This window comes from Lynx rufus, unplaced genomic scaffold (assembly GCF_022079265.1).
Source record: "Lynx rufus isolate CCGP_SWC_20201006 ecotype Redwood Valley unplaced genomic scaffold, mLynRuf1.p SCAF_24, whole genome shotgun sequence".
NCBI classification, from domain to species: Eukaryota; Metazoa; Chordata; class Mammalia; order Carnivora; family Felidae; genus Lynx; species Lynx rufus.
In genome coordinates this window covers 7,569,604-7,585,613 of record NW_025814839.1, presented here as the reverse complement: position 1 = coordinate 7,585,613, position 16,010 = coordinate 7,569,604, and the positions used below count along the sequence as shown (strand labels likewise).

At 37.8% G+C, this 16,010-nt stretch overlaps 1 protein-coding gene across 4 annotated transcripts in view; it reads left to right on the top strand.

The window, feature by feature from the left end:
• MED13L (mediator complex subunit 13L) overlaps positions 1-16,010 on the top strand; it is a 305,008-nt gene that overhangs the window by 234,505 nt on the left and 54,493 nt on the right. For all 4 annotated transcript variants that reach the window (XM_047088541.1, XM_047088540.1, XM_047088543.1 and 1 more), the window contains 3 exons: positions 12,361-12,506; positions 15,083-15,277; positions 15,668-15,856. In XM_047088541.1, coding sequence (XP_046944497.1) covers positions 12,361-12,506; positions 15,083-15,277; positions 15,668-15,856 — 530 coding nt within the window. The remainder of the gene's footprint in view (positions 1-12,360; positions 12,507-15,082; positions 15,278-15,667; positions 15,857-16,010) is intronic.

Below are 16,010 nucleotides of genomic sequence, written 5' to 3'. Positions count from 1 at the left end.
TTGATCTCAGGGTTGTGAGTTTGAGCCCCACGTTGCGTGTAGAGATTACTTAAAAATAAATCTTAACAAAAAAAGAAAGCCTTAGCTATGTTAGTGTCAGTTGGTCCTTTATTATTCTTAGCAATATATAATGCCTTCACAGTATTTAACGAGAAAATGGTAGAAAATTTATGTGGCTTTCCATTACCCCCCTCATTGCTCTACCCACCCCCCCCACACACATACTTTGTTGCTATCTTTTAAAAGTAACCAAAAAAGTCAATAAAGGGTTTTTTTTTTTAATACTTAAAAAAAAAGAATCCAACCATGTCTTAAAGTGAGCAGAAGTACTTTGGTGGTTATGAGTTACCTAATATAAATGTTACTTTAATCTGTATTCTCTGCCAGGCACATTCCATTGAATCTTCAAAGGGCTGTCCAGAGACTGTGACTAGATAATCTGGCCTAGTTTAGTAACCTCAAGAGAGATTTTAATAAGATGACTTTCATAAGCCTCCTCAAATTTTGTGTATGTCGGCTTCGGATTTTTTTAAGCTCTCTTCACTGACTAGAGCGGCTCATATGTCTATTTTGGCATCAGGAAAATTATCTTACATGGTTTGCATCGTCAGGATGGGAACCCTCAAACTTTCCAGCCTTTGGATCAGGGATATACAGGGAATCTTAGCCTCTGCACTGTCACTTGCTTCCAGCAAGTGAGGCACCCAGGGAGAAACACTAAGTCCTTTAGGCCAGCAGGGCTCTGTTTTGCATTAATGTAAGAAGTGCTGCTGGGTTGTGACCACTACAGTGCCAGGAATGGCACCCTTCTGACCAACACGAATTCATGCACCAGTGCCAAGCGTCCTAACAGTGAACAACTGAGCTCTGAGGATAGAAGGGTAGAAAGGAGAAGTCCTAGAGCTTGCTAATGTAATTTCGTGTGTGTGCGTGCGTGCGCGCATATTGATAAATATGCTCGTAGGTATATGTTTTTATATATGAGGGAGAGTTGTTCACCAAGGCAGTTTCGTATTGTAATAATTTACTTGGTAACTATTCTTCTTAGGAGCGTGATTTCATAAAATTGTAACGGTAATTTGACAGTTATAATACGAGCGCTACCTCTCAGTTAAAAAAAAATTATGTGCCATTAACTTTCCTGGACATTTTCATTACCTTTTTATCAGATTTAACTTATGATTTAAAGGGAAGATATATGAAATAATGAAAGCATCTCAAAGTGTTATGAAATAATTTCATGGTCTTGTTGAACATTGTAATGCCACCCTCTTTTAAAAAGGAAGAAGGTTAAGGCTGGTCCAATAAGAGAAAGGTCAGCAGCATGCTAGCGAGCAAAGGGTCTCAACATAGTCCTTGTGAAGGCTGCCAAAGTAAACAGTGCGTTTTTAAGGAAAGGAAATGATAAAGTAACATTAGCAAAATGTTCCCAAATGAGGATCTATAGAGTGAGGCAAATTACTTCTGGCAAGAGATTTGGTTAATGACAGCTTGGAAAATTTTAAGATAAGTTCATAACACAGAAAGCGTTTAGATAGAATTATCTAAATGCGTTCTGCATTGTGAATCTGTTATCAAAACACTTTTACACCATGAAAAGAACAGGAGTTTATTAATATTCATAATGCATTTTGAAAGCACATGTAATACTTGCATTCTGAAAACTCCGTGTAAGAAGTAAAAAAAATCTTTTGTTTTTTTTTAAGGTTTAGAATATTGTAAGAGAATAAAATGATCTGGAATACTAAGTCCTTCCTTTTTTGCATTTATGCGGGTCCTTTCCCAACTACAGAGGTGCAGCACCCACCAACCCCTTGTGTTTTCCTGAGTGAACACTTTTAAAAGTTGCCTTTTTGGCAAAAAGTTGCCTTTTTGGGGGCACCTGGGTGGCTCTGTTGGTTAGTCATCTGACTCTTGATGCCGGGTCAGGTCATGAGCCCCACTTCAGGATCCTTGCTGACGTTGTGGAGCCTGCTTGGGAATCTCTCTCTTCCTCTCTCTCTACCCTTTTCCCGCTCATGTATGTGCGTATGTGTGCTCTCTCTGCCTGCCTGCCCCCCCCATAAACTTAAAAAAAAGTTACTTTTTTCTCTATCATTGAAATTACGTATGACCTCATTCTGTTAACGATGAAACTTTCCCCCACTTTAAAAATATTCAGTGTGCATCAGCTGTTCTTGTTTTGCTCAAGATGGAACTTTCTAAAGAAAAGTAATTTAATCATTGGTTATGACTAAAACTGCATTCTTTCATTCAGTGACTATTAAGTGCTGTGTGTCATAGGCTGCGCTAGGTTCCTGGAATACAGAGGGCTTTCGTTGTGGTGGGAGGGGACCATCAAAATAAATAACTTCAGATTATGACAGGTCCTAGGAAGGAAAGAAATGGGACGATGGAAGCCTTGCACATACAAATTAATGTAGTGAGAGAAGATGTTGGAAAGATAGAATGCAACCACATTTCTTTTCTTATTGGAATGTAGTTTTTAGTTTTACTTATTGGACCTCTGAGAATAGAGAATTTAACCCAATTAGAACAATAAGATAGAATGCACGATATTTTATAAATAGTAGGAAACTTTTCTTTCCCTAAACCTCTCCTCATTCCCATGGGTTCGTGTCATTCTTTTATAAGCTGATAATTCTCTAAGATTGCATAGGATACAAACCCATATAAGATGTTATAATCATATGATGAGGGTTTTTTTAAGTTTAATATTATTAAAGTAGAAAATTTTGACTAAGATATCCTACCAGAACTTCTCCATCTTCGTATTGCTATGCCTTTTGATGTCTTTGGGATCTTGCTATGCAGGCTAGTACAATAATTTTATGTTACTCTCTTGGCTGCTTCTAAAGTTTTTAGGTACTTTGCTTAGGAAACTATAACATACCCAAGGCCTGGTTCTGCACTTGCTTATTTCCATATTCCAAAATGTAGCAGAGCGTCTTGCACAAGACAGATAGGTGTGCTTCGTTAAATAAGTTCTTCTGACGGCATGGGTGCCAAGCACGGTGAGGACTCTTGGTAGCAGGAAGAGGTCTCTATGGAACGAGCTAATATGAGAAGGCTCTACAGAGAAAGTTAGAAGTGATGTTGGACTTTGAGAAATGGGATGTAAGGAGAATGAAGGAGTGGGAAATTACGTGGAGTTACAGGAATTCATGTGAGAGATGCACAAAGCATTAACCATTCCAAACTGGCTGTCACTGAGAGTTTGTACATGGAAGTAGGGTTTTAAATACTACTTAAAAAGAAAAAGTGGGTTGCACTAGAATAAGGAAAGCCTGGGCAGAGGGCAGAGGGGTTTAGCTTTTTCCTCTGGGCAGTGGGGGACTATCACATGGGATTGAGTAGTATTGATTTTTATTACAAGCGTGTTTTAGGAGGATTGATTTGGCCATAGTACTTGGGATGCATAATGGAGTAAAGGAACAGAATTCTTCAGTGGCATTTACGGAAGAGAACATCCTGTTGACCTATATGTGTAGTCCTTATTTATTTTGTGCTCGTCTCTTTTCTAATCCAGAGAGTATAAACTGCCTTGGGTCCCAAAGAGATTCACACTATATTATACCCTATAGCCATTAGTGATATGCCCAGAGCAGGCTCCCTGCAGAAGAATAGTTAGAAAGATCATCAGAAATTCTCAAGGCCATGGGTAGGTGTCACCGAATGTATTCCTGGCTGGAGTGTCATAGCTTTTACTCCTGTCTTCCCTGTCTTCTGGCTCACGATTCCAAACTTATTTCTGAGTCATCTGGTAAAATGCCAAAAAATTTGGGGGGAAAGATATAAAATATCACAAACTCAATTAAGTACTAATGCAGCATGTGCCCGTGCCAGATACCATGTGAAGGTTCCAAAGTGAAAGCTAAAATGCGACTTCTGCCCTCACAGTATTTAGTCAGACGGACTAGATGTAAAACTTACAAACGTGTTTTGACTGAGGTATACGCAGAGGCATGTGGGGCACGTAGCCTGCTCTGGGACTTGAAAGATGATTTCTTGGAGAAGCTAAGCAGGAGTTAGGTGAAGGATAGGAGGAGTTTACTCTAGACAAAAGAAGAGCACGAACACCAACGGATGGAGCAGCATGGCGTGCACAGTAAGGAGCACCCCCGGTCCTGAAGCAGACTGGTTGGCTGAGGCTAGAGGAGTGGCTAATGGGGTCAGTGTCTACCAGCACTAACACTGACCATTTTCTTGTGAATGCTCTCCTTGCACCGACTGCCAGGGGGAATCTGTTTATGTTATGTTTAGCTGTTCAGCATTTAAACAGCGGAAGAGATTTCTCCAAAACCGTTTATGTACATACATCCGTATATCCATTTATCTGTGTATTATATATATAGGTGGGTGGATGGATGGATGGATGTTTCCTAGTTTAGAGAAATATTAAATACGTTGCCTAAAACTCTGATGTCTAGGGAAGCTCCAAGGTGAGGTAGGAGTTGGTTGCTTTGACTGCTTGCAGATATTGCCCTTGTTACTTTGAAACAAGATTATTTTGGTGGTTTGTTTCTTAGTTTTATCTGAAAGAAATAGGTCTTTGAAGCTTAGAATAAAGAGTTACAAACATCTGGTGAGATATTTGGAGATAGACTTGTAGCATAGGTGAACTACAATAAAGCACTTGGTGGGGAGAGAGGTGGAGAGGGAGAGGGAAGGAGGGAGAAGAGAGGGGGAGAGAAAGAAAGAATAAAAATAGAATCATGGGGAGAGGTGGAGGAAGGGAGGGAGGGATAAAGAAGAGAAACAGAGGGAAGAGGAGAGAAAAAAGGAGGCTGGTGAGAGGAAGTTTAAAAAGCCTTTATAGGCTTTAATTAGCTTCTCTAAGTCATGTTACATATTTGAAGTAGGAATAATTTTACATTTTGTAAATAGTTTAATAAATTGCGATAGTGTTCTTTATCTCATCAATAGTGTTTAGGACACTTAAAATGACATTCTTGTGAATAATGTACACAGATATAATACAAGCCTGGTTGTTTATTAGTCATAAAATAATTATTCTAGCATTTATTATACTCTTATTCAAAATTCTCACCTGTTAATTTTTTAAAATAAAACAAGTGGCAAATGCTAAAGCTATAGAACAGACCCCCTATGAAGTCCATAACATGAACATTTGCCAATAGTGTAATTATAATCTTGAATGTGATTTTTTTTAAGTTTATTTATTTAAAAAGAGAGAGACAACAAGCAGGGGTGGGGCAGAGAGAGGGGGGCAGAGGATCCAAAGCGAGCCCCCTCTGATAGCAGAGAGCCTAATGCGGGGCTTGAACCCATGAACTGTGAGATTATGTCCTGAGCCAAAGTTGGACACTTAACTGACTGAGCCGCCCAGGTGCCCTTGAATGCTATTTTTAAAAAGAAAATTCATTCAAACTTCTGAGACAAAATTACCTGTTAAGCACCACACATGGCCATATAGACTCCAGAAACTCCTCTTCCTGTTCTTCTCTTCCTCTTCTTCCTCTCCCTCTCCCTTCTCCTCCTCTTTTTTCTCCTGTCTTTCTTCCTCCCATTTCTTCCCATCCCTCTTTTACTTTGTTTTTTGTCTTCCTTCCTCCTTCCCTTCTGTCTCCTGCAGTATCTCATTTCCTTCCCATTATCTGTAGTAAGAATGTAACGCGGCGGGAGCATTACAGTTTACAAGGCTGTTTTTAGATCCACAGTGCTTCTAAGCATTGTGACTGGTGTATCAGAGACAATATGAGAAAGTGACAAGTGCTATAGGGGAAAGGGGGCAAGAGAGTTATGGGGAGTTGTGCCTTTAAATTATATGGTGAGGATAAGCCTTGCTAGGGAGATGGGATTTAAGTAAAACTTGTCGGAAGTAAGGGAGAGAGCCCTATTGATAGCTGGGGACAAGAGAGTTCCAGGTAGAAGAAGCAGTAATGTTGAATGGCCAAGAGGAGGCATTGTGATGGGCTTGTTTGAGGAACAGCAAGAAGCTGTATCGACTGGAATGGAGAGAGAGAATGGAAGGGAGCAGAAGGCACTTTGGTCATAAAGGCAACCGGGGCTGCGTTCTTGGCTTTTACACTTTGTGAGATGGGGAGCCCTTGGAGGATGGGCTTCTGAGTTCCCTGTTCCATTTAACGGGTCTTTATTCTTGAGTCATTACTACCCTGTTGTTATTACTGTGGTTCAGTAGTAAATCTGGATACTACTAAGTTAACTCTGTTGCTTTGTTTGTTTTCAGAATTGTGTTGGCTATTCTTGATCTGTATACTTTTCAGAATCAGATTGGTTGGAATTGCATTGAATTTATGGATCAGTTTGGGGAGAATTGTAATCTTTATGATACTGATAGCATATCTAGGTATATGATTTGTCTTTTAAAAGAGTTTACATCTTAAAAAAATATTTTTTAATGTTTATTTATTTTTGAGAGAGAGACAGACAGAGACAGAGAGAGAGGAGGAAGACTCAGAATCCGAAGCAGGCTCCAGGCTCTGAGCTGTCAGCACAGAGCCCATCGTGGGGTTTGAACCCACGAACCGTGGGATCATGACCTGAGCCGAAGTCAGACGCTCAACCGACTGAGCCACCCACCCAAGAGTTTATGTCTTTTATATTCTGCAAACTGAATGTTCTGTAAATTTCTCCGTAGAAGCCTAACATATCCTTTATTCATCTATTTTCTGAGTACCTTTTGGTTTTCATTGCTGTTGCTAATGGGGTATTTTTTTTTCCCATTGTATTTTGTAAATGGCATGTAAGAACCCAGCTATTGTTGATCTTGGGTCTACCAACCTTAACTCTGTTGTTACTTCTGTTTATCTATCTGTAGTCTACATTGAAAAAATCTGACAGAATTGCATTGTCTGCAAAGATACTGTTACACAGCCTTTCTGGTTTTTATACTTCTTTCTCTTATCGCAAGGACTTGGGCATCTAGTGCAGTGTTGCATATAAGGGGAGATATGCTTGTCTTGCCTTTTTAACAAATTTTTATAGAGTATTCTAAAGTTTTAACATTAAGCAGCATGATTGCTTTGTCTATTTAAGTTAGATAGTTCCTTTTGACTCCAGTTTGCTAAGAGTTTATTTTATAAATAATGATTATTGGAGTTTTTGAATTTTAATACATGCTTTTTTTCTGTGTGCTGAGATGGATTCTTTGATTTTTCTCCTTCCTCTGTTAATGTGCTGTATTACACTAACAGATTTGCTGATGTTAATCCATTCCTTTATTCCAACATAAACCCCACTTGGTGGTATTGTAGATCTCTGGATCACTTTTCAACTGGATTTATTATTATTTAACTTAGTAGTCTTGTGTCTGTTCTTGAGTGAAATTGTTACATGTGACTTTCTCTTGTAACTAATTGTATCTCATTTTACTGTCAAAGCTATACAGGCCTAAAGGAAAGATTTGGGAGGTTTTATTTTATTTATCATTTGTTGAAACTATTTGAATAGGAAGACTGATTGTTCCTTGAAAGTGTTATAAAACCTTCTAAGCCGGTGTTGAATTCAGTGGGTGAATTTCTTAGTTATTCTTTTCAAAAAATTTTTACAGCTTCTATTTTTATGGAAAATTATCCATTTCATGTGTTTCAGATTTATTGGCATAAAGTTATGTATAGTATTTTTATCATCAAAACACTCCTACTCTCTGTGGTTACTTCCTTCTTTGGGTTCCCAGGATTATCTGTGCTCCTCCCTTGCACGGGCATCTTCCCCACTTCCTTCCCCCAGAGCAGTCAGCCAGCCTGGTGGTTTGTCTTACTGTGTGGTTTGTGCAAAGAACAAGTTTTGGTTTTGTCAATACTTTCTATTGATAATCCCCCCCCTTTTTATTAATAAGTGTTTTTGTCATTATTATTTGCATCTTTCTGTTTTCATTGAGCTTCTTGGCCCTTCAACTTCTTAATTTGAATGCTTATCTCATTTTAAGATTTTCTTACAGGCACATAAGGGTATAAATTACTCTCTTAAGCACTGTTTCTCGCAGTTGTTGACCTGTATTATTTTCGTTGTCATACAGTTTTAAGTATTTTGTGATTTCCTTTGTAACCGATGATTTATTTAGGGAATGCATGTTTAAGTTTCCAAAGAGATTTTATTTTAACCTTTTTATTTTTTAAACAACTGATTTCTAACTAAATTGCACTATGATTAAAGAAGGTATAGTCTGTATGATATCTGATCTTTGAAATTTAGGACTTGTCTTGTGTCCACTTAGTTCATTTTTGTTCCTCTTACATGTGTTCTTGGAAAGGGAATAGGTTATTTCTGGAAAGTCAGCATATATACTCAAGTTTATATATTTTTGTCATTATTGGGGCTTTGGTTTTTTGGTTTTCTTAATAATTTGCTTATTTTATTACATACTGAGAAGAGTATGTTGAAATCTTTATTCATTGCAGATTTGTATGTTTTTCCTTGTTCTACCAATTTTTTTTTTTTGCTTTTCATATTTGAAAATTCTGTGGCATACCATATGGTTGTGAATATTCACATTCAAGATTGTTTTAATTTATTGTTGAGTTCCCCTTTATTATAATGTAATAATGAACCCTACGTTTTAAAAATGTTTTATTGTTTCAGTTACTGTTATTTCTATACCAGCTTTATTTTTATTTGGACTTACCCGGCATATCATTTTCTCCCTTTCATTTTCATTCTTGTGTAGTTTTATTTTGTGTGGCTTTTATAAACAGTATGCAGATAGATGTACTTTATTTTTCAGCTACTCTGATGTATCTTTGTCTTTTTGGTAGGCAGAGAGTGAACAAATATTCCTATCTTTCCAAATTCAGGTTATACTAGCCTTTATTTTCACAACAATGCAGCCACATTTCCTCTTTAAAAAGTTTCTTTTAAAATGCCAAATGCTCTCTAGGCACCTGGGTGGCTCAGTAGGTTGATTCTTCCGACTCTTGATTTCGGCTCAGGTCGGAATTTCAAGGTTTTGGGATTGAGCTCCACACCAGTCTCTGCACTGTCAATATAGAGCCCAGTGCGGGCTTGAACTCACAAACTGTGAGATCATGACCTGAGGTGAAACCAAGAGTTGGACGCCTAACCGACTGAGCCACCTAGGCACCCCAAAAATCAAGCCTGTTTAAGTGCTCTCCTTTTTTTGAGTCAGACGCTCAACTGACTGAGTCATCCAGGCACCTCAAAAATCAAGCCTGTTTAAGTGCTCTCCTTGTTTTCAGAGAAGTTCTTCCCTGATTATGCACCTTTCCAAAATAGCACCCCTCCATTATTTTCTTAGTACCTCATTTCTTTTGTAGCACAAAATTTATTTATTTGTAGATAATTTGGTGGTATTGCTACTATTTATACTGACCATTTTGCTTACATGTTGGTTATTTGATATTAGTGAACAGGGGAGTAAGATGTGACAGTACCCCTGAAACAGTAACTTGATCAAGAGAAGGTATCTAATGGCTTAGGAACCTGGGGCAAGTAAAGAGGAAGAAATACAGACTGTTCAAGAAGGGAAAGAGGATGAGTACAGGGGTACATTTACCGGGAAAAGGAGATATGTAGTCCTCTAGGACTCTGGGGAAGGGTGAGAGAAGTGTAACTTTGGACATGTTTAGGGTATAATAGAGATTAAATAAAGAATTGCTTGAATCAGACCTGATTTACTGAATAAAGAGTGGAAAAATAGATGGAGTTAGAAGGCTTAGAATTCTTGTCAGGCGGAGTGCGCTAAGAGAACAGGGTGAGGCTCCACTTTCAGTTTGAGGCAAGTTAAGGTGTTTAGTAGGAGGTTAGAAATGATGCAGGGGCGGGTATAAGTTACACATTGTGCAATCACACTGATGAGGACCTATATTCTATTGGGGTGAATGTAGCATTGATTGAAGGTAGAATGTCATGAATGTGCTGTGAACACTGTGTTAAGAAAGGGGGAATGAACTCTTATCCAGCTGTGCTCTAAACCATCGTGACTTTGGGCATAGTCTCCTCCCTGAATTTGAAAGGCATTGATCTGGATCACCTCTACAGCGCTGTTCAATTGGCACACAATGAGAGTATATGAAATAGATGAAATTGAGTGAGGAATGGTTTAGGTTAAAAGTAGGTGATGGGTGGGAAGAAGCAGAAACAGGTATGGTGCTTACAATAACCTTCTAACTCTGTCATAACAGTATCTAATGTAATATATCTATAATTGTTTTGTAGAGCCCCTTGTTTACAATGTTTATTCACATATCTGAACTCCTTCTACTTAAAAGTACAAGTTGGTGGGGGTTGGCTTTTGTATCAGACTACCTGAATTTTACTTTTAGACAAATGTCTAGATCAGAGAACTATGACGGTTGTTATGTATCTTCATTGTATCTAGAGATTTGACGTAATCTTTCAGAGTATCCTTTGTAGACAAGAAATAGTGAATGGGTGGCAGCACTCCAGTGAATTTGTAATTTGGGACTTACCTGATAAGATGACACAGGATTCTATTCTCATTGCAGTCTTTGTCACCATTTTTAGTGATGGCGTGGATAAAGATATTGATGGCTCGCTGATCAAATAGCCAGGACGTTAGATAACAGAATCAGAATCAAAGATGATCTCAGCAGGCTTCCACTAAGAGCCAAATATGACGAGATGAAACGCCATGGATGCCTCTAGTGCATGCCTCCAGTTGGGCCAGCACGCACACTGCACAAGGACAGGAGGCGCGGGCTTCCTTCAGATCTTACCTCCATTACTCTCTGTGTGACATATGGCCCCACATTCAAAAGCATAAAAGAATAAGAACTGTGAATTCTCTTTCTCCCTCAGTCATGCCGTGTCATTCCCCAAAGGCAACCAGGATTATTAGGGTTTTAAAGTGTATGCTTCCAGAGAAATTTTATGCCAGTGTAAGCAAATTGTGTGTGTGTATATTCCCCCGACCCGGTCCCATTTTTATACAGATGGGACTATATTAGCCACAGTGTTTTTGTGCCTTGGTTTTCCCCTCATATTCATGACTTTATGTTGGAGGTTTCCACATGTCAATGTGGTCATTTTCTTTTAAGTGGTTGCACAGTATTACTTTGTAGGGATGAATCATAGATCAGAGTTTAGCTAACCAGTTCTTTGCTGATGGGCATTTTTGCTGTTTGCAGTATTTATTACAAGCAGTGCTGTAGTCAATAATTGTACAGTAGTTTTATCTATGGAATAAAGTCTTAGCAGTGGTATTGGTAGGTCAAAGGGGGATTCTACTTTCTAATGTCACTGTTGTCATCCCTGCTCTCCTGTGTCGTGTATTCTTAGAAGAAAAAAAAACAACACAGAACTGTACAGCTGGAGAGGGTTGTAGGTACCATCAAGTTCTCAAAGTCTGTCCTTGGGCTGGGGGTAGCTACAGGCTATCTCAACATACTTGTCAAGGAAGAATATATATGCTTCACTTTGTGATAGAATGAAAATGTTACCATTTTTATTTCAATTTTCCCTTAAAGCATTATAATTTTATACCTAAGCAAAATTTAATGTTTTGAGTAGTACTCAGAATACAGTTTATAACATTTTAGGGAAATTTTGAGAAGAAGCACATCTTGGAGATGATTTTTTAAATGATAGTTGCCTGGCCTACAGTGACTTTGGTTCATCAGGCAAGTATTCTTACAAGCTGTCTTGAGAAATGGAGATATTATCACTGGCTTAGGGCCAAAGTTAACAACTTTGAAAGAATGTGCTACTGTAGTAATTTTGAAATTATTTTTCTCCAAGACACATCATTTTTATCAATTTTTAGCTAATTGTGTGGAAAATGGAGAGGTGGAATGCTTTAATAAAATTTTGTGATGAGAAGTAAATTGTAAAAATTAAGTGTAATATTACCAGCCCATTTAGAGACTTGTATTACCTTAGCAATTGTATATTGGGAATTTATATACAACTGTGTCCTTAATTGCTATTTTTAGATGAACAATTTTAACCATGTTCAATGTTGTAAGCTTGTAAAATTTGATGTTATTGTTATGTCATACCAAACATAAACAAAACTATTTTATCATTGTCCCTAGAATCCGTTAAAAGCCAGTTCAGAAGATAGAAGGATGTTAAGGTAGAAAAATGTTAAGATTCTTTTTCTGTCCTTAGGAGTTTATAGTCAGCATAGGACACTTTATGCAAATGAAACAGGAGGCAGTCTGCACAATAGCTTTCCAGATTTCATATTGTAGCATAACTAGTGTCTTTACTTTGTCAACAGGTCATTGTTATGTTACTTGTTCAAATCAACTACAAGTATATGCTATTAATATCCACAGAGGCAGGCTTTGCTGGGTGATTGATAAAAGTAAAGCTGTATCCCGTCTGTAATTTCTGTGTCTAGCGCTCATTTCCCACCAAAATGGAGAGTTGAATTTCTCACTGTTTCTGTTATAGTGAGCATCTGTCCTGCGCGTTCACATTCTTTCTTCATGGAGAAAGTAATGTGTGCACAAGTGTGGAGATTGCCCAACACCAGCCAATTTATTTAATCAATGAGGAACATATACACATGGCTCAGTCTTCACCTGCACCATTTCAAGGTAAGTAAATGGTGATGTCCCTGTTGCCTACCTCTTCCCCACTCCGTGGATAGTCACCTTGCCCAGTAAGATTTGCAGATGGAGATGTTATCTTAAATGGACATTTTAAAACTAAGCGTAAGGGTCAACTTCTGAAGAAGAAAGGAAAGACTACCATTTCACACGAATAGCTTTCTAACGTTTTGCTGAAAGCTTATAGCTTATCACGTTTACAACATGGTCTTAGGTAAGTTGCATTAAGGAATAAAATGTAGAGCATTTCCTTCAGAACCAAAGGAGGTCAATAAATATTTGAAAAATAGAACCCAATGAGTAACTGACAAATCATATCAATCAAAGGTTTTCATTGTTTTGTTTGTTCCATGGTTTCAGGCATGCAATGACCTACAGAAAATTACTGTTAAATTACTGTTTTTGAAATTTCATCCAGAATCAAATTTCTGGAGTCGCAGTTTCTTCAATAATGTTAATAACTTTATTATTTTATTTTAATTAAAGACTGCATTGATGGTAGTTTTTTATTGTAATTTAACTTAACATTTATATTTTCATTAATTCTCAACCAGTCACCTCAATATCCCCAAAATAACTCCATGTCCATTTTTTCTAACCATGAATTCTAAATCTTTAATGTTGTTTTTGGAATTCAGAATTTTCTATGAATAGCATTATAAATGTTACAGTACTTAAATGTAATAATATTAGATTGAACCATCTGGAAGAATTTTTTTTGGTTCAGTCTAATTTACTAGAGATGTCTGCTATGGTCTCAGTATATCCCACAATGTAATTTTTTAAAAACACTGATATTTTAAGGGATTTAAGTAAAATATTTTTATGGACTTATTAACAGCCTGTCATGAGTGTTTAGCCTCCATATTGTTTATGATTGCCTTTTGGTTTCCTACAAATGATTCTGATTTAATTTGATAAAAACATCTGTTCCTTGCCCTAAAGATAATTGAGACTTTTTTTTTTTAAGGTAAAAAAAGAACATTGAATCCTCATTTGACTGTGTCCTAATTATTACCTTTCCCCCCCTTACTTTTTAACACATTTTAAACTATATGCTTTATCATTATTTAATTGGGGATCTTTGCTATGTCAACTGCTACAAAATTCAAAGCCCAGTCCTCAAACTGTACACTTTGGAGTTGTACAGTGTGTGCATATTGTGGATTACCAGAATTATTTAAACATTGTGTTTTCTTGACTGTAAAGGTGTTGAGGACCATCTAACTTCATTCTAGACTTTATCACTGAAAATGGAAGTGTTTATTTATGATAATAACAGAAGGAATTCCTAGTCATGAGGGAAGGCAACTAACCTTCTAAGTTGGGAAAGATAATATTAGCATTATCAGGTCTCCATAGACCACTTATTTAAAGGCTTCCTCATTTGCTACTGACGTCTTGAATCGTAGAAGACTTTTGTGGGATGTTATCCTGCTTATTTCCCATGATCGGTATGGAGAAGTTACATTCTTAGGGCAGGTATTAGCCTATAGATAATTATAGTAAAAATAATTAACCATATTGGTGTGGGAATTTCCTGGAAGTATTAATACAGAAACATTGCCCCTGACTCACTGTGTTGGTTGGAATCAGTATTTTTATCCCATCTGGCTCAGTGAGGAACAGGAGAGAGGCAACAAGGAGTATGTGATGTCTACAGCTATCTCAGTCTTGAACGATGTCATATATCAACTAGCTGTTAAAAAAAATTAAAGCCATCCAAAGAAAGAACATCTCATTTTATGACTATGCTGAGATTTTTTTTTTTTAGAAATTAGGGTTAAGAAAAAGTTTATCCCCAGAAAAGTGTTGTTTGGAAGGTTAGCCTCACCCCAAGGCCACAAACTGGCTGGGTTATATATTATATACAGCATCGTGTTAACTACATTTTTGTGTCTAGCTCAGTGAAAATAACATCAGGTCAAATACTGAAATTCTCGAGAAAGATAGAGGGATTTTGAGTCCTTTACTTTGAGTATAATAAATTTTATTTGGAGTTGTTTCATCAACAGACCTTCAAAACAGCCGTAACTGAAATTATAACGTAAGGCTTATGTTTCAGACTTGGTACATTAAGACTTTTTGCTATACAAGTTTTCTTTATATCTTATTTTTAAAATTACTACAGACATTCAGGAAGTCTCAGAAACCCTGGGAAGAGTATTCAAGTTCTAGGCAGGTTTTGGGGGTGTGTGTATTAAATGGCTTTCTTTTGTTATAAAAGATTCAGTTTTGCATTGTATAGGCTATTATCAAACAGTTGTGTATACGCTTTAATATACAGATAGTTTATATTTTGTGTGTTGATACAGCTGTCTCATAATATTTTTACCTTCCCCATTTATTTCCTTAAAAAATTGACGTGAGTTGAGAGGTGTATAAGTAATAGGTACTAAAATGAGAAACTGTGAAAAATCAGACTTTGAAAGGAGTCAGGAAATAAAGAGCCATATCCAGTAAGCGACGGTATGCTTTAACCTAAATTACCACATACGCAGCATTACGCTTAAGTAGAAATTATCAAGTCGATCTTTAACATCTGTTTCTCCTCCCTGCCTTAGTACTGGTAAGTCCTTATGGCTTAAATGGCACGCTGACAGGCCAAGCATACAAGATGTCAGACCCCGCCACCCGTAAGTTGATTGAGGAATGGCAGTATTTCTACCCAATGGTGCTGAAAAAGAAAGAGGAGTTGAAAGAAGAAGAGGAGTTGGGATATGATGATGATTTCCCTGTGGCAGTCGAAGTAATTGTTGGTAAGAGAAAATATTTTGCCTGAAGAACTTTATTCTATCTTCTTCATCTTTCTTAATTTAAAAAGATAATCATTGAGATTCATCAAAAATAAGCTCCATAATTCTCCCATCTTTTTTTTATTCTCTTGACACCGTGGTATATGCTGAGTAGTTATCTTGCCTGAAGCACCGAGGTCCCTGTATTCCAAATGCTATTATCATAATGTTGGAGCACATGTTTAAACAGCTATTAACTTAGGAAGGAATGGAGCACATCACTTCTGGCAGGACCTCACGAGCGTCTCATGTTCATCCTTGAGCTTTGCCTCTGACCGCTAGAATAATCAAGTCGGCAGCCTGCTGTGAGCTGTTTCTCAGGCCCGGTTCACTCCTTGCTCTCTTTCCTCACAGGTGGCGTTCGGATGGTTTATCCTTCAGCATTTGTTTTAATCTCTCAGAATGACATACCGGTTCCTCAGAGCGTTGCCGGTGCTGGAGGCCACATTACCATCGGGCAGCAGGGACTAGGTAGTGTGAAGGACCCAAGTAACTGTGGAATGCCTCTCACCCCTCCCACCTCTCCAGAACAGGCTGTAATGGGTGAGTACAATCCAGGCATGTCCTAGGTGGAGGAGGTCACAGAAAAGTACGTAGTTCCCTTGCCGTGGGACAGATGAGCAAACTCACGGTGAGACATGCCTTGTGGAGGAGGTGGAAGGAACACGACAGGGGGATTTTGCAAAATGGAGGAAGA